Raw genomic sequence first — 20156 nt, forward strand, 5'->3', positions numbered from 1 at the left:
ATATATATATATATATATATATATATATATATATATATATATATATATATCCAGTATGTCGATAAACAAGGAAGAAAAAGAAACATCTGTATATCTTGGGCGAGACGCAAATCACGTCCCCTATCAACTTCCTTCTTTTTGTGGTCATTTTTTCAGTTGTGTGCAAAAAAGTGTCAAAGCTGAACCAAGATGAGCGTTCGCAAAAAGTAGGCGATCGGAGGCGAAGAAGATCCTTCTCATCGTTCTCTTCCTTTTTCTTTGATAGAGCGGAAAAAGAAGATAAAGGAGGTAAGATTCCTCGTCCGCAAAGAAATCTACTTTTTTTCCGGCATCGTCGGAAATGAAACGTCATCGTACTGCGGTGTTATAATTGACACGCACATTTGTTTTCTCGAATTGTTTCTCAAATATTCAGAACATACAGATTCTACAAACCGACGTGTTAAAAAATTGCAGTTGGATTGAAACGCATTCTAAAAATTTTTGTGACGTCTCAAAGTTCAATAAAACTTGCAAAAACTTCATATTTTCAAATAATCGAAAATTCAAAGTCTGAAAAATGCTTTTGCAGAAAATGGGGGAAAGAGAGCGGCCAAGCTCTCATAAGCTTTTAGTCCCATATATCTTTAATCTATCTATCAGTAGCTACAATTTTATAAAAAAATAATTTGAGATTTCGAATATCGTAAAATGTGGTTAAATTTGACCACATGCTTTTTTCAGAAAAAAGTTGAAATATTCTGAATATGCCGAGATGAATGCAAAATCCTTAATCAAGCGCTCTGAGCCTGCGATTCAACGAAACGTCAAGAATCACAGGCCGTCACATTGAACGAATACGCGCCCTACATCGCCTTCTCGCGAAGCATAAAAGTGGATTTCTACGTTAAATACCGGACGATATGAATCTCAGCACGCTAGAGCAGCAGCGCGCTACAAAAGCGACGGGACGAGCGAGGATTTGAAATTTAGTTGATGGCGGCATGTGAGGGCAAGGCTTATGAATTCGCCATGGCGGCGCGTTATCGTTTGCATTCACGCCGTTCCATCATTCAGCACGTGGATCTCGCGAAAATCCTCACGAAAGGCGACCGTGCATGCTGCGTGTACAATACGTGTGTGCAACACGTGGCACGAAAGCCGTCGACCTGGTGCCGCCGCCAAGCTGCGTTCAAATAAAAACACGCCGACAGAATTATTAAGCGTCAGTGTCGCTTAATCGGTGTCGAAACGCTTCTGTTTTATTTCGCCGTCGGAACTCAATGGCTGGCTCGCCTCCTCCGAGGGGAGGCCCTCGAGAGAACCGCCGGGACATTGAAACTTCATACACGGGACTCGGTATCCTGGGAAATACCGTACCACTGCCGCGAGCGAAGCGCTAAATGCACTCGCTATTAATGCACTTCAAACCCGCCGGATTTGAATCTTTAAGTCCTCGTGATCTCTCGCGCGCGATCTCCTCGTGCTTCTCGAATTCCGCGGCAACTTTTCAGTCTACGTGTGTTACAGACATAAAACTCCCGAAGCATTAGTACGCAATTGTGCACACCTGGAACTTCGGGCTCGGGCAACTTTGCATATCCGAGGTCTCCCGGATGTCCGAAACTTTGCCTATCCGAGGGAGATAGTGCGTGTCTCCCGGGCTCACGTTATATCATGAGACATATCGCTATTGTTCACGATCGATTGCTATTATCCGTTCGCGTAATTGCCCAACGAACCCGACGAGGATGCGCGTATAATTAACAAGATACTTATGACGCACCGGCATATAATTAACAGGATACTTATGATACACCAGGGTGTGCGCGCCAGAAGAGCAACATCAACCGGGTCACGACTCATTAACGTGCCCGAAGCGAATTGTATCATTAATGTAATAGCATTCCGCGTTGCAATCAGTCAGCCGGACGTAGCGCGACGTGGTTTAACAAGCTGTTATATAAGACACTTATAATATTAAATAACGAGAAATTAATGTCTCCACGCGCGTCGTCCTCGTAGAGAGCAAGGAACTTAGAAATTCAGAGTCTGGAATAGCGTGGACGTTTAAAACTTGAATTGCAGCAGTTTTTCATGTAAACATTAATATAGTATGAGGTGAAATGCAGAGAGAGAAATGTTACGTGTATATGATGCATGATCCAACGAATTATAAAACCCGACACTTTAACGGTCACAATGCGAGACCGTCGGATAATATTTGAAACGTGCAGATTTAACTATCATCTTTACGACCAGGTCGAGGAGTCTCGCGAAAAAGTGCTTGCCGCAATATATTACGTGGCGCGATTACGACGTGGTAAATGCTTGCAGTTTTTCGGGCGATCATAGCGGACAATGTACAGTTTACGCTCGCAAAATTTTACCCGACTACCATTCCACCATTGCGGAATATTGCGATATAAAGCCGAAGATTTTTGTCTCTCTTTTACATTTACTTTTATACTTAATTATTACACTTGAAACTACTGATACAGAAAGATTACAAAGTTGACTATTATTAATTAATAGAGAAGGTGCGATAAAATTGCGGATATCTGAAGAATTTTACGTATAGAAAAACTTAAAACTCATAATAATTAATTATAATTATCGTGAGCCGTTAAAAGAAAAAATAAAAGCCGAGCCAGGCACCACGAGCCAATGATTGTAATATTAAACCAACGCGTGATTGGTTTAATATTACAATTTCTCAATAATTATAAACATGATACTACATAATTTCGTGATTTTCTTTTATTTTATTACAGCATTATAATACTCGTACCTGGCCCTTATTTTCCTAATTAACTTTTATCAGAGTCATTAATATCATAATAATTAATTTATTAATTATCACGAAACTTAGGGAGTTCTCTTTTTATTTTTGGAATTTTTAAGTATTCAATATTAACTTGATATCTTTGCAAGTTTCGATCCTTCCAAGTTTGGAGAACGTGTAATCTCGAGACGAATTTAAGTTTTTGAAGGAAAAAATAATTGTAGAAATGCAAAAACGCGCGCGATGAATATATGGAGGTTTTTGGAGCTTCACTGCACTCGTATAATCTATAGTTCAGTAATAATAATAATGAATGCATTCACTAATTAGAATACTTGGGAGTGACAACCTGGCGCTCTCTGATAATCGCCCGCTACCACCGCTTTGAAACAATGACAACTGACAAAAAAAAGTGAAGCGTATAAATAAATGAAAATTCGACCAACGGCTGCTGAAAATGCGTGCGTCATTTAATTAATTTCGTAAATCACGTCCGACGCGCGCCATTGCGACCGCTTCGGCTGGGAAACTCTTTCGTAACTCTCTATGTTGATGAGAAACCGCGACTAGTTAAGCGGATTTGCGATCTGCGTTACGGTAAATCACGCGTTAATTAGCGAGCGCACGAGGGCGCGCTTCTGCCTTCATATTTGATGACTTTCGCGTGGAGCCTCGTGCATCCCCAATCCGCTCGAAACTCTTCGTGATCGCTCCCTGAGAGGCAATTTATATAATTCAGCAATGCATACAGGTCACAAAATATATATATATATATATATATATATATATATATATATATATATATATATATATATATATTCGCATTCGATCACAAGTCGTCGACTGTTCAGTCAGTGGAAGAAAGATTGCGACCCTTTTACCTCGATTAATTTCAAAATGCGTCCGGCGAATCCAATAGAAGTTGTTTCTCAGAAATTTTTCTCTTGAATATCAGCTGCGTTTTAAAGTTCGTCGGGGTAAAAATATCGTAATCTTTTTCTCTCCAACTAAATAACTACGACAATGATTATATCATTACGACTAATTCGTCGTAAGTGACACAATCGCAAAGTTACGACGCTTTCTGTCGACGAGTTTTGTAATGTATCTTGTATCTAATTGGAAAATGTATGCGAATTAATGAAAAAAATTAATTGAACACTGAATGCGTCAAAAAGCTCGTTGTTGCAACCTTTAGGACCGATTTTTCATGAGTTGTTTAAACCTTTGAAGCACAATGGTTTTTTATCGTGAGATCATTTAGAACAAAATCATAGTTTTATAGGCGTAGTGATCTTGCAATAAAACCACCGCTCAAGCCTGTGCATAACGATGGAAATATTTTGTTGCATGGTGGTTGCACAGTGAAACCATCCTTGTTCTGTAAAAATAGGAAAATAGAAAAAAACAATTTCAACGGGAATAATCTCTTAGATTGTCATTTTAGACATGTGACATGAATATTTTATTAGAATTCGAATTTTGAAGGTCCTTTGCTTCAAAGGATTAAACTAAGATTTTTAAAATTAAAATTTTGTTCAAACACATTGTGAAGACAATTGGAACTCCGATTGGAACTTCGATCGAAGTTTAAATTAGTATTGAAAAATAAGTCCTTGATTAATTGACTGCACTTAACGCATTTTGAGCTCGTTGAAGATCTCGACTCGTTGAGTCCACAAAGGATTAGGAATTGCACGACCGCACATTTATCGTGCGCCGTACGCGAGTGGGTCATAAAACGGAGTTTCGTGCACGTACAAAGCAATCGTGCTATCCGTACACCGTCGTCGTTCTCTTGCCCGTCTCATTACTACCGCGACGACAGCGGCTGTGCTCTGCGGCTGACATGGCGCGTGATGTACTACTGGCCCGGCCTGGGAAACACGTCGTCGTCCACTATACCATTCTCGCATTCCGACGCGCGCTACACGACTACTTCCTAGTAGTAAAACATGCCGGCACGTCCGACGGCCACGACGAGCGGTGACGGGGCTCATTTTTCATCGGGCGATTACGCCAATCCGCGGCATCGCGAGCGGAAAATGCATTTGCCTCCTGTCAGTAACGCTACTGCGATTGTCGACTCGCGAGCAACTTCAAAACTACTTCGATGGAGATGACTTGATGTTCAACTCTCTTTAGGCACAGGAGTCGCAAATGAACGATTCGGCAATCAGATCAAACCAATCGATCGATCTTAATCAAGAAAAACCAGCTGAAATATTAGTAACAGCAAGTGTAACGGATTTGTAGGTTTTTACTATAAGATATTCATATGTCACATTCTACGAATTGACTGAGCAAGTGTGACTTCAGGAACTCGTACAAATGCTTTATTGTCCATAAGTGAGTTTCGGCTGGGCTTGCAGATTTATTAGATCGCTGATTTGCAATTTCCGTGCTCAAAGAGTTAAGGTGATGCTAAGTGAGGTTCATTGTCGTCCGGTGAGAAATCTCTTTTCCGATATGCTTTGCTTCTCTGCGTATTAAGTACACGAAAAGTATTTTATAGTAAAAATTGTTATCAAATTTTGCAACATGAGAAATAGATCCATATTCTGTAATAATTCGCTGCCCTCTCATTTCATGACTGCTATTTGTATTTCAAGAACTGTAAAATGTGCTGTTAAAATATATGCTATGCTTCCAGCAAAATTCACTACATTTCTAGCGAAATTTACCATATTTCTTAGCAAGACACACCTTACCGACAATCTATTCTTGCACATTAGAAATATAGTAAAGTTGAGAGAAGAATTTATATGGAAATAAACTATAATGTGTTCTCTCTATGTACAGACAGCTATATAAGATAGCTTCAACGACTTTAACATCGTTTCTTTCTTTTGAAATGAATCAGTCATTTTTCAAAGGAAATAAAAAATTCCATGACGAGCGATTGATGCCGCAAAATAAGATTTACATCGCATTATCACCCCCGAGAAAACTCGACTAGCAAAAAACGCCGCTCGGCCTAGCATCCGGCTTCTTGTCAAGCCAACTTAGCGTCCTAATTAGATTTCGCATTCAAAATACTTGGAGTGAATTTTGAACCACTAATTAGTTTCACGCTTCTTCAAGTGATCGTTTTCTCGTGCTCCTTTTACAAAATCCCTAATTGTTCGATAATTTCGATCGTTTCTCATTAACAGGTAAAACAAGGGATGTTGAAAAGACGTCTTGAAAAGTTCAGCAAATGTACGACTGCGAGTGGAGTAAAAATGCGCCAATTTCTCCACGAACTTCAACATTTTCATTCTACCCCGGCGGAAGATGTATCTCGCTACTTGAAATTTATTCGGTGATTTATTTGCAAAGTTAATTCCGGCTTATCGCTAAACATTGTTGAGCTTGCCCTCATTAAGGATAGACTCTCTCAGGAAGACACATCCCTCGTGAGACAATCATCGTCGGTGCTACTTGAAGATCGCCTGAATAATTACGAGACTGAGAATCGGCTGCAATTCGTTCGCTCGGCTCTGACAAGACCTGCTCCATATTTCAGAGGGCACTAATAGAAATTAGGTGGAGACATTTAAATAGGCACGTCGCATAATAGTCATCATTATCTTCGCTGATGAACACCGCTCGTTCGAATGTAAGCAATTATCCTATAAGTTCTCTCGGTTATGATAATTGGGATTGTCGGACTTGTATGTCTGTGTGCTTGAATCTTGCACTCGTATCGATAGTTATATTTTGAAACTTGTTTCCAGTGAGACAGATTTCAGTTTGGAATAACAAGTGAATTTTTCAGTTCAATCACGATTGGAAATATAATATCACGTATACACGTAAAAATATTGTAGTAAAGATTACGTTAAAATTATAATTCTTCTTGCAATGTTTCCTGTAAAGCTGGACTATACAAAAATTGTAATATAAGTTACTAAAGAAGTAGTAAATTTGATGATTTATCGAATTTATGATATAAAATATACTTAAGAAATTGCAATAATTTTGCAGTAAAAAGCCAAATATGCGTTACAAATTTATATTGTAATTTTGATAATAATTCTGCATAATCCAAGATTACAAAAATTTTATTATAATTTTTACTGCAACATTTTCTCCGAATATCGTATGATTCAATTAAAAAAACTCAGATCTAACTTTACACTGAGATCCACCTATTTTACGTGAGACAATTATTATTACGAATTTAAGATGTGTGTGCTCCCGTCACTTATCGTTATCACTTTGCATTGAATTTTGTACAATCTCGGACAATCGTGTTTGAATGAATCATAACTTGACTAGTTTCATTGTACACTTCGTTCACAATTTGACGATTTTTCGTTTTCTGTATATTGTTCCACGAACGAATTATTATCCTGAGTGTGACAATGACTGTCTCAAATTTTATTTTTGCATTTGCCTGACATTTCAAGTTTCTGTCAAACTCGACACAACTGCGCACAATAGCAGTCGCTGGGAGAATGGCAGAGACGGAATTTTCGCGGAGAGTGCAGCTCCGGCGAAAACTTTCTTTCGCATTAATGTATCCTCGTGTGTCTCGCGCAGGACATCTCTCCCCTGGCAACGACGCTCTCCTTCCGCTTCGCTCGCGATACGTGTACATCCATTTCATTCTCATTATCCCAGTTCTTTGGTCGTTGCGCGCATCTGTGCGTCCTGCGAGGACGCAACGCCGCGCCCTCATCAATGTTGGTCGAGTCATTTTGTTGACGAACCGTCGTCAAACCGCCTCGCCATTCCGCGCTATTTTTCAACGTTAATGGAGTCATTCGTAAAATCTGTCCGGCGTAAAATTAGACGTCGTGATGCGGGAAGCGCTCAGTTTTGCCTCGGGCGGCATGATAATGCAGATTGCTGTACGGCTTGCTAACTCCCTGCTGCTTACGCGAAGGGGAAAAAAGGACTGACGGAAAGATAGATAGACAAATAGAGCGAGAGAAAGAGATGGAGAAGAAAAGGAGGGAAAGGGAGAAAGATGACGTGATGAAAGCGAGAGAGGGAAAGCGAGTGAGAAAAATATGATAAATAAAAAAGTCAAAGATGAACGACAAAAATCCGCAAAGGGTTTCCCTTTTCGAATTTAATATCCATATTCCGCGCGATTTCCTCACTAGCGCGCTTCTCTAAGACCAAAAATTCAATATTTTAATAAAACGTCAATCGTTTCGATTGGTATCACGTCACTCACATCGTGCTGCGCCGCAATCACTCGTCCCTCGAAATAATCGGCCCACCCTATATCGAACGGATGAAATCCCGAGGCGTTATTGTTACAGAATCGCTTCGCGTTTTTTGCGGGATATGCATTATCCTCGTGCAGCCCGCGGCAAGTCGACTGCGTAGCGTAACCGACTGTAATCGGCCGCTTTTTTTGCCGGACTTATGAAAGAGGAATTGCCGCAACTATTGTCGGCGGGTGCGGGAGAATATTACGCAAGAAGAGCGACAATGGACGATTGAATATTAAATTCCGGCTCTCTTGAGTATTTGCGCGCGAATCCTCGGCCGTGTCATAACCGATTAATTCGTACTCTTTATCGGCGAATTTGAACGATATCTCATGATGATATTCAACGATTAACTTCTCATGTACAATAAAGGAAGCGCGAAACGCATCGCGAAGTCCTTCCTCGTCACTCAAATGCAGATCGTCGTAAATTTGAAACAAGCGCGTGCTTGGAAATTGTATGAATTGTCCGACGGTATAAATAAGGGGCACTGTGATTTAATTTGGACAGAGAGCGTTAGCTTATCTAATAATTGCGCACATTAACTGGGAAAAAATTCATGATCGAGTCATTTGTAATTAACAGTTCGTGCGATATTCCCGCTGAACATTGATGAGACGTGCATTTAATTCAGAATTAATATTGCAACAGAGATACAACCGATTACAATTGTACTGTGAATGATCCTTTGAGTCACCGGAACGCAAATTCTTCAATTACACCTCGAGGTATTTCTCTTATTTTGCTCGCACCTCTCACAGCGATCTTTCTCTGTCTGTCACGATATGTAATACGCAATGCAGAGAAGTGTACAATTCCATTACTATTTGAACGTCAGCGTGTAAAGACGGAAAAATAAGACTCGCCTTTGTAGAATCTTGTGCTTTTTCCTTTGTTGCTTTGTCCCGCCCACCCTGACGCCTAAAGGTTACGTAAATGTCAACAATTTGCCGTCGTTATTTTATAATGTTCTTCTCGTTGCGAGGCGTGCATTGCCTGCGCACTGATAACTCTGTTCCCGAGGTTCCACAACATATGTGGCTTATAAAATACGGATAGAGGCAGTCGTGCTATAAAAAGATCGCATCAGATTGTACATTCAGATTGTGCAATTGCGAGTGCCTCTTTGTATACGTAACGTTAAGGGGAGTGGGTGTCTAGGGAGACTCAAAGGAGCTACGTCGCACTCTAGTGCACTCGAGCTGGCTCGGCACCGACGTTCACCTGCACTCTCAAACGAGGGACGCTAAGTTTTTCAGATTCGTTCTATATTTGTTATACGTAGTCGTTAATCATCGGTAGATCGATCGGCTTTTTTCTGTTCTGTTGGCTTTTTTTAGAATCTCGACGTGGCTATTAAACGACGGACCGGGCTTTCTATTTTCCCGACGCACTCTCCCCAAGAGCAACCGTTCACATCGCTTCCGCTCATGACCGATCGCGCGCGAGGATCGCGCACCCCAAGATCCATCACAACGAGTGACAGACGAAATTGCGATTCCAGAGAGCAGGCGCGTGTGCAAATTGATACGGAGCTCTCTCGGGGCATTCAGGGATTCCGAGTTCGTGAACTTTGCGAAGTTCAGCCTGTCGGGTGACCGAAGGGTCTATAGAGAGCCTGGAAGATCGCTTTCAGACGCGAACGATAATTTTGACGCGCGCGCTTTAGGTCTTGTTTGCGTGATCGAGTACGGATTAAGCCGTTCAAACGTGCTCTTTGCTTGTCGGCCGGCTGACACGAGCAGCTTTATGCCGCCAATCGCGGCTTTACGAGCGAACGAAAGGACGGAATAAAGGGCGAACGAAGCGGCCGAGGAATTCCACCGGTCGGCGCTCCGTTCCTTTGATACACACGGCCGTTTGAGAATGCAGGTCAGGGTTGGCGGAAGAGGGACAGAACTAACTTCTGCCGATGGTACCGGTAGAGGCGGCGGTGATACAGTGTAGGTGGCGGTGATGTGCGAGAACGTGCTGTACAGGGTGATCCGGAAGGATGCCGCCTCACACCGAGAACGTTAGGGGGAGCGTGTCAGGTGACGGGGTTGCGAGACGTTCGCACGAGGATCCCGAGAACCCGGGAGTACGCGAAATGTTAAGGCTCGAGAGCGAGTTCGACAGTAGTCCGACGGATCGAAAGTCTGCTAAATTGACGGCGGAGAATCCGAGAATGCGAGAATTCGGACATTTACCGCCACCGGCATGGTTTCTCCTAGATTCGTCGAATCTTTGGATTCTCCTGTTCCAAGACTTTCTAATCCTACAGTCATTGTCTGATGTCGCGAAAGACTTGAATGTCTGAGAATTATAGGTTCTTTGAAAACTTTTCGAATATAAATACTTTACAATTGCGAAACCTAAGGATACAGCAAGAATCTTAATATGTTTGAGTTGAAAACGTGGATTTTCTAAAACTCTTTGTGAGATCTACGATTTTCGTATCCTTGAATTCTGTAATCCTTGGGTTTCTTGGACAAAGAAGTGAAGGTTAACTTCTTGATAGAGATTAGAACATCTCGCGATTAGAACATCTTGAATTCATGCAACACAAATTAACTCGTATTCCCATGTCCTGACACACTCCGGAGCTTCTCAGTATACAATCCTGTACATTGCTGGTGTCAACTACTGGTGGGTGAGCTACGCATGTTGCACGTACGCACGGTGAAATACGCAATGAACGGCATATAAACGGGGATCGTTCGGAGAAAGTCAACCGTCTTTCGTGAGACTCCACTGAAGGAAATCGCGTGGTCCGCGTCTAGAACGGAAGCACACGCCATTTACATTCGGTGGCTGTTCCCGGAAGTTTGTCGAGACGTTTGCAAAACATGAAACTCCGAAAGTTGTAAGTTTGTTCACGCTCGCTGAGTCTGCTTCTTGTACAAGACACCCGCCTTCTTGTCACAATTATATGGTGGTGAGATATTAGGTGCCATTTCTCGGCGCGCCACGATTATAATTTGTATTCACGTACGCGTACTCCTATTGTAATTCCGGAAACAATGGCGATCTTTCTCATTCCGACATCTTATGAGCAAATAATAAAAAGAGAGCGACCGAGCTCTCATAAGCTTTTAGCTTTACTTGTGCCAATTGAAATCTTAAATTATTTTTCGTTAAAATTGTAGCTATTTGTGAGCAAATTACAGATATCCAAGTATCACCACTTAGGAGAAAATGCGCCTCACCATCTAGGAGAAAATGACATAAAAAGATACGTATTTTATCAAAATAAGTGGTATTGGTAGGATCCTTATAAGAAACATACAAAAAATGTTGCAAGAAATGAAAGAGATGAAAGTTTTTATCAATAAAAAAAATATATATATATATATATAACGAATTATAAATGTTAATAGTATTTATTAATTTAGGGTGACTTTTATTAAATCCCGATTAACTCAATCGTTGGTTAATTGTGGTGATCAATAGACAATTACTATTGCTATTTGCTGGTTACTATGGAATTAATTGACGATTTAATTAATCGGAGCTTGATAAAAGTTAGATTAAATTAATAAATATTATTAGCATTTATAATTCGTATTATTTTATTGATAAAAACTTTAATCCTTAATTTCTTACATTTTCTACATGTTTTCTGTAAGGAAAATCCTGAAAGGGAAAAATCCTAATAATACCATTTATTATTTTGACAAAATACGTGTCAGTTTCTCCCAAACACGTTACGACGAAGCGCATTACTTTGATACTTATACATCTTTAATCGATTTATAAAGAGCTGCAGTTTTATCAAAAAATAATTTAAGACTTCGGATGCAAAATGGGGCTAAACTTGGCCGCACTCTTTGTCGCAACGAAATATTTATACTTGCACTTTATTCCGCTGCAGAAATTAGCGATCGAGGATGTTAGTCCCGCGAAATGACATAGATGAACATGATTACAAACTTTCTGCTTTGCGTGCAGCCAACAGAAGGAAAATGAGAAGATGTTACTCTGGATTTTCTTGGGATCTAGCCAGAAAAATGCACGCATAAGGGGCTTAAAAACATCGCGTAATAAATCCGGTGCATTTTTGCCGAAATACCGGAAGCACTCGCGCGAAATGTTGCTCACGCGCGCGGAAAGCTGACGGTGAAATATGTACAGCGCGAGGTCAGATATCGGAAAGCGTTTTTATGTCCAACAAATAAAGACCGAAAAGTTACAAATACCAGCAACTAAGGGCTTGCGCGATGTCAAAAAGTTTTCGGTATTCGTTGGATTAATTCCAAATTCGGATAATGGAATATTGACTGTATTTTTTCTGTTTCGTCGTAGGGAGGAATCGATAATTTTTGCACTTAATTTGTTCACAAATACGATGACGCGCAAGCGGAAAATAATTAAATATCCAAGTTTCATAACTGAATATTCATCGCGCACGCGTGATAAATATTAAAACACTTTTCAGTGGAATAAAGTTAATGAAAAAGAAGTTAAAGAGATTAAATACACAAAAGTTCCGCTTTTTATCATGAGTTGCAGCTTTTGTGCGAGAATGTTCGCAACGGTTTACGAGCTTCTAGCTTACTTGCAATTTGAAAATACAATGCATTAGCATTTTCCAGCACGGTTGCCGTAATGCGGCTTCAATTTTGCGGACTTTTCGGCACGTGCCAAGAGGCGACCCGAGTTTCTCAGGCTTGTGCTAATTTTACATTGGATATTGTTTGGGAGAATTCTTACAAGGCACCTTAAGGGAAAATCTTATCGGCGCCCATGAGAGGGCGGGTGGGTAAATTGTATGCGTCGCGCTGGACAAAACTCGCGAAAGTTTCGCGCGTCGCGCTCGGTCGAGCAATCTTTTTCGACGATTCGCGATTTTGGCGTCACCAAACTTGCGCGACGGAAATTTCCGCTCGGCCGTACACACAGAGACGTCGGCGAGGGAGAATTTTATTATTTCGCGCGGATGTGTCGTATTTCGCCGTTTACTGCGGAAGCGCGCATCGTGCGAGGAATGCAGCGGCGTAAAGCGCAGATTGTTACGATCAATATTTGCCAGATGCACTTCCCTTAACGTGAACCGAAAGCTCAGGAGAGCTCTCGCGATTTTATCGCGGATATCTTTGTTTTTTATGCCTTTTATATTTTTATACCTTCGTACATGTTTTCGTTCGTGTCTCTTGGAATTTAAGCGCACATTCCCGCCGCGCGTGTTGCGCAACGGCGCGTCTCGCACTTCCCAACGGGAATTGGCACTGCGTTCAAAATACCCCGTGCGTACTTGTCGGGAGAAATTCGAAATTAGTTACTCTCTCGCGTAACTCCCTCTGGAAGTCATATTTTCAACACTATCCGCTGCTGTGCCGACAGCTCTCTCGGATATTTTTCACACACGGAGTAGAAAATTGCGAAACAGTTTTTCGGGGAAAAATGAAAAAGCGCACGGATTAACACGTTCCCTCGATCGCTAACAGTACATCGTATTATAGTCGTATAATAGCGTTTGTCTAAATTTCCGTTGACTAAATTTCCTTTCATGGCATTCGCGTGTCAGCGTGAGTGAAATCATGTCATCCAACGCAGAGGGCTATAAAAGGGAAGCCCGCGCGCGAAAGCATAGCTATTACCAGCAGACGTCATTATTTTATGCGCGGTCAAGTATTGTATTCCCGTCGAACGTCCCGTCGTTAATATCATCGTTAATCGCGCCGTGCGTGCATGTGCATACGTATGCAAGGCATATTCGCATGCAGGCTATTCCAGAAATCGCATTTTTTTCTATCGAGCGGTAGAGATCAGCCAAATTTAAATTGTTGAAGTGTCATTGACCGATTATCCCTTTGTGGCCCTACATCGAGTGCACCGCGTTCGTTTCCTTCCAATCGATCCCACGAGTTGAATTTTCATTTAACAATAACTATAATTAACAATGCACTCGATATAAATATATTATTGCAAATATATAGTGCTGTAAACGTTCAGTAGCCGGTGCTCTGCCAGAGTTCCGGACACTTTTGCGCGGAATTGATCAAATATTAAAATATATAGGGATTTATTAATTATTTCTTAATTGTTATTTCCTCCTTTAATCCTCGTGTATCTTAATATTTGAACAAATCTGCGGCAAGAGTGCCGAAAACTGGCAGAGTGTCGGCTACTGAACATTTCAGTCTATGTAGCTGCATCAGCTAAACACTGAAATATTGAAACAACAGTGAGCTACGTGATACTCACTGATACTCGTGATACTCGCGAAGTAAACGAATCTCTACGGGGATCACAGTTGAGAAAGAAAGTCGGAAGCGATTCAGGTCACAAAGGGTCAGAACTCTAATTAAGCGCAAGTACATAAGTAAGAATATTTTTCTCGACCGATTCAGCGAAATCAAGCTGACTTTCTCCTGATCGAATTGCTCGAGGAGATCGAGGAGGAACAACGGACCTTAACCGATCGCGAGATCTGGAATACCCTGCATACGCGCGCGCGTGAGTGTGTGTGTGTAGGGCTTGATAGCGAAAAATCGTCATCCCACCGTCTTGACGTAGTTGACGGTCTCGGCGGTTGCCTCGGTGAGGGCCCGGCGTAGTCGTGATCGTCGCACCTGCGACAGCGTGCGTGGACAGAGTACGACGCCCTGGGCGCCCTGAGAGCCGGAAGCGGCGCCGGCGGAGGCTGGGCCGGGCGCCGTGGCCGTGGTGGAGGGCGCCGCCGCCGCCGACATCGTCGCCGAGGACGACTTGCACCACCAAGGGAACTGGGCGCGTTATCGATAACACGTGGTTAATATATCAACACCTCTTGCTAGTCGCGACGCTCGTCGCGGTGCACGTGGACGACGAGACAGACAGCACAGGTGCAAGACAGTATATAGACAGACACGTGGACGGACACGGGGTCGGTTGCACCAACGGCACCGCGGCTAACTAACTCTGCCGTTGGCTTTTGTTCCTCGTTCTCTCCGACGTAGCCTTGGCTACGACGCGAGTGGGCAAATTTGACTCGAGTACATTGGCCTCGGCGATGAAGCAATTGGATCTACCACGACTCGTATGAGCAAAGCCTCGGACGGCTAATTCCGTCGAGCTATCGCTCGTTTCATTCTAGATCAGTGTTGGGCACCGATCGATTAAAAGTTTCGCTGACTAAGGCCCGTGTTAATGGTAGTTACTTGCCTCGCATGAGATCTGGGTTTTTCACTTGAATCATATGATATAGTATTTATAATCAAAATTCAACCGAGGAACTTATATACAAGCCTAAAATACTCGGTGAATAATACAATTATTTGTGACTTTATACACATAACGATTGATTTGTGCCCAACATTGTTCTAGATCTTAAGTCTAACCTGTGACACAAGCATAAGGAATATTCCAGTTAACTATGATTATCACCGTTTGGTGAGGATGCAATCGGACTTGAGGGCCAGTTGCACCGACCGTCTTGGTTCGATAATTGTGATCAATTATCTCCTGTCTTCTTTTTAATCGTGACGATAATTACGAGACCCGGGAGGGAAATTTAGTCGAACACGCTTAGCGTGAAATGAGGGGTGACGCGATTGCTTGTAAGGCTTGATCACTTAATCTTAAATACCGCTAAGCTCGGTGGATTTTAATTCCTCTTTAAATACCCCTAGCTTTATCACAATTGCGTGAAATAATTATTACGTAACCGAATGGAGGACCGACTCGATTATTAACTATTTCTTCCAGCCAGTCTCTTTGCTGCTTATTGAAACACAGCGTTCGCCATAACGCCGACGGATGAGAAGTGAGATTTAGTTAACCGCAGAGTTAGCGGTAACCGACGTTGGTGCAACCAGCCCGGAGCTACAACGGACGATTCCTCACTCGCGAGACAACTCGCTGAAGATGTAACTCCTTATCATATCGTAGAGCCTGTCTCTCACTTTCAGTTCGCTCCGACGCTCGCGCGGCTTTCTACCTCTGTCTTTCTAAGCAAGCGGCCGTCATCTACGCTGATTACTACTTCCGAGCTACTGCTAAGTCTAATGATGGTTGAGAATGGTCTACGCGTAATCAACGGAGAGGCAAGTTACTCGCTGCGCGCGAGAAGAGACAATCGGCTGTTTGCGCATTTAATGTAATTTAGTTACAGCGCAGCAGATCGTCCGTTCGGATGGATCAATATAATCAGCGCGACGAGGCGTCCCGAGGGAACGTTCACGCAAACAGACGAGCTCTCACCCCGTCTCCCCACATATCTCCATCGTATGTTCGTTAGTCGCAGGTTAGTTGCCGCCCGGCGAGCACCCACTCGTCCGATAGTCAACGACAAGTCAAGTACAAGATGCGCGGCGAGCAAGCGAATAGAAAGCCCTTATATCTTGGGATCTACTCGATCTTCCCTCGTTACGTCGGCATCTCGAGTGCGAGCCACCTGCACATCTCACTCAACTGGTTTGAAAGGGAATTTGAAAGATTGTTAAGCAAGTCGAGACGCTTGACAAGAATTATTTCGACAAGAATTCATTTGTCTCAATTTCATCATCGATATGCGCGCAACTCGAAGCCCGATGACTGTACTCTCGAGAATTTTAACATCGACTGTGTCTTTCGATTCCAATTTATATGTGTGACTCTGTGATTGAGAATAATAACAGATAGATAAATTGATAGACTAATTGATAAAATATGTGAAAAATGAAAGGTTACGACACGTCGATTTGCCTTGATGAGTTTCACAGCGCATCCAGTTTCCAAGAAGAAAACGTATTTTCTGAGAATTGCTAAGAAACGAGCTTTCCTTTTGAAGACGGGAAGCGTTGCGAAACTCATCGAGGTAAAAAATATTGTAACGTTCCTTTCACTGATTGAACAGTCGACTACTTGCGATTGAACTCGAATGCATTTCGCGAAACTGACATACAGTCAAATGATTAAAGAGGTGCAGCATTTTTCCTCGACGAGTTTCATAACGCATTTCGCATCCAAGAGGACAATGTGCGTTCTGAGAATTAGAATAAGAAACTAATTTTCCTTTCGAGGTGCGTTGCGCAAAACTTATCAAGATAAAAGTGTTGCGATCTTTTATTCATCAACTGCAGCTCTTATTTACTCACTCATTATTTTTTTTAATTCCGTCGAGCTCGATATCGACGAATTATTGATTGCCATTTGTCAGATAATCGCTCGTTAGATTTTATTATTCGCTTCAAAAACGATATTTTCTGAACGATATTGTATCACTGATTACATATCGTAATTACGAGCTCGGGAACTTTTTAAATAAAAATTTATTACTAGAGTCATTTTCCGGAAACGCTAAAACTCTCGAGTGCACATCAATTCCAACTCGTTGCTCGCTTCAAGAAGCAAGCGAGTAATCTCAACACATCGGATTTGCCTCTCCACTGATTTCGTGTAAACCGACCTAAGAGGTTGCTAGACTAAAGATTGAGCGGGTCGGTAGCTTGCTTTGGTCGAGGGATAAAATGAACGAAGAGCGCCGATGAGAGCGCTCAGAAACGCTCGAAACGGGATTGTTGAAGAGTGGAGAGAAGAAGACACAGAGAGCGCGAGAAGAGAGAGAGGGGGAGACAGAGGAGGTGGATGAGGAGAGTAAGAGGATGATGTGCGGATGTGATGCTGAGGAGAGGCCGTTCCGGAGATGGCCGACTGGTTGAGCCGCGTGAGGAAGTCGACAGCGGAAAACACTTTCGCTGAAACCTGGGGATCCTGCCGCGTCGTGCAGATTTACGACGCCGGATTCGGACGGGCTGGATAACGACAGAAACGGATTGGCACCTCTAATCTTATCGTCGGTACGTCGCTTCCGCGGCAGCTGAGCTGTCGCTCGTGCGTGAGAGACGCCGGCCGATTAACTCTTCAGGTGCCGGAAGAGTAAATTTGGTTTCCAGTTAAACCCGACGGTTTAGCTGTTGCACATTGTATCACGGCGGAAATCGAAGCCCCACCAGAATATTAACGATTCAACGAGGTCGCTGTTCGAACAAAAGATACGATTTTACGATACCGAATTGCCCAGTCTTGAACCTGAGCCAATCGAATGGAATCGGACATCGGCGAACTGTCAGCGTGCGATTTACGAAGAAAGCTAACGTGGTAATTAATTTAATGAATGGGCAGAGGACGGGCACAACGACGAAGAAGACACAACCGCCGACATTCTACCCCGACTCGCAATTGGAAACATCGGGCATTCATCGAATCGTATTCGCGAGGGATCGTCCCTCGTGTGTTTTTCCGAGGGTCGCAACCACCGTCGAGAAAAAGAGAAAAAGATCGAATCGCCTTCTCACCACGATTTCAAGCGCTTTTTTCGAAACTATGAACGTGACCGATCAATTTTGGAGGTAATGGAGCTCAACATGCGATTATACACGTTCTTGTGGATGAACGAAATCGCCCTTTCGAAAGGAATCATTGATCCGCAAGGTAATTCTCATTATATCTCGTTATCCACGAGTATTCAAGGTGAGAAGTGGTCTGCGCTCAAGTGTTTTATTGTGCGATCACAATAAAACACAACAAGGAGTACCATCGATAACATAACAGATTAGATAAATACTACCTTCAGAGAAGAAGAATGAATCTCAAAGAGTAAAAGCGAGAGAGCCAAATTTAACTCCATTTTGCGGCATTCGAAATCTTAGATTATTTTTTGATAAAATTGTAGCCATTCATGAGTAAGTTAAAGATATATAAATATCAAAGTGATGCGCCTCACCATCTGAAAGACTTTTGTTGTAAGAAATGGGGTGTGAAAGTCTTTATCAATAAAATAATCCGTATTATTTTATTAATAAAAACTTTTATCTCTACTATTTCTTAACATTTCCTAACAATTCGTTTCCTGTAAGAGTACTAATTTATATTATTTATATTTATTTTGACAGAATACGTATCTTTTTGGGTCATTTTCTCCCAAACAGTGAGGCGCATTATTTTGATACTTATATATCTTTAACCTACTTATGAATAGTTATAATTTTATTAAAAAATAACTTAAGATATCGAATGTCACAAAATAGCCGAAAGCTTATGAGAGCTTGGCCGTTCTATTTACAAACAAACAACTGACAAGAACATGTGAAAACTAATGCAATGAGCAATGCTTTATGTGTTATTCTCGTAGCACCTTTCACGCTTTTCTTGAGGCACTATGTTTTTCTTTTTACTATTTCTTTTTCGCAAAGAGCGTTCGCGGTACACTCTCAGAGAGCGATGAAATATCACCGCTAATTCAAAACTCCCTCCATTTACCGACGTCTTAACGCAAGGCGCGGATTAATGCGCCTAATAACCGCGTCTGGAACGACGGAACCAGGACATTGATCAAGTTTCCCCTCGCTTAATTAGCCACGCCTGGCTAATTATAACCGTCCACTCACTTTTCGACGGAGTTTGGGCAATTCGTCATGAAATTATAGGAGTAGCGCAACGAATTTTCTACTAGTGAGATCGCGAACGGAGGAAGAGAGACCTTCCGATTAATCGGCCGGAGTCATTGACAAAATCGAGTTATGGCAGACGTTAACCCAAGTCGGAATTTTAGTTCTACATTAACCCAAATTCTGTCGAACTTGAAGGATCAATGAAGAATATTGAGATGCAAGCTGTTGAGAGAGATCTACCTTAATAATACAAATAGATACTTATTTTTCCGTTTACTTCATTTGGAGAAAATTGTGTAGCAAAAAAATTGCAACAGAATTTTTATAATTTTCGATCATACTGAATTATAACCGAAATTACTATATTTGTTTAAAAATATCACACACATTTGACTGTTTACAAAATTATTATAATTGATTGGAAGTTTTTTATATCGTATATCTTAAATATATCGTAAAATTAAAAAAAGCATTGTAAGAAAATATATAAAAGGTATACAAAAAAAATATTGTAAGAAAATAAATAATTTTAACGTAATTTTTACTACAATATTTTCTTTATGTTGAAGAAGCTCTTGTTCAAGAATCGCTTAATGTAACTATTTAATTATTCGATTTTCTCTCTGTATTTTATCTTTGTTGAATCTTTATTTTTAATTGCAATTAGCAATACATTGCAGTTAGCAACGTATTTTAATCATATAATTAATTCAACTGTAAATGTAGTATGTGAGGAAAAACAAATAAATATTAAATAATCGATAAAATAAATAAATAAATAAATATTAAATAATCGAATAAAAAATAATAATTAGAAAGAGATAAAAGTAACAACAAACTTTTATTCTC

General features: G+C 41.5%; 1 protein-coding gene across 6 annotated transcripts in view; it reads right to left on the reverse strand.

Annotated features, from left to right (window-relative positions):
• LOC116847288 (small conductance calcium-activated potassium channel protein) overlaps nucleotides 1–20156 on the reverse strand; it is a 154508-nt gene that overhangs the window by 75144 nt on the left and 59208 nt on the right. For 4 of the 6 annotated variants that reach the window (XM_032822133.1, XM_032822131.1, XM_032822130.1 and 1 more), the window contains one exon: nucleotides 14460–14681. The exons of the other annotated variants lie outside the window; for them this stretch is intronic. In XM_032822133.1, coding sequence (XP_032678024.1) covers nucleotides 14460–14681 — 222 coding nt within the window. The remainder of the gene's footprint in view (nucleotides 1–14459; nucleotides 14682–20156) is intronic. 6 annotated transcript variants of the gene reach the window in all.

The sequence above is a fragment of the Odontomachus brunneus genome, unplaced genomic scaffold (genome assembly GCF_010583005.1).
Source record: "Odontomachus brunneus isolate Ranch 3 - 2012 unplaced genomic scaffold, Obru_v1 Obru_scaffold_076, whole genome shotgun sequence".
Taxonomy (NCBI): Eukaryota; Metazoa; Arthropoda; class Insecta; order Hymenoptera; family Formicidae; genus Odontomachus; species Odontomachus brunneus.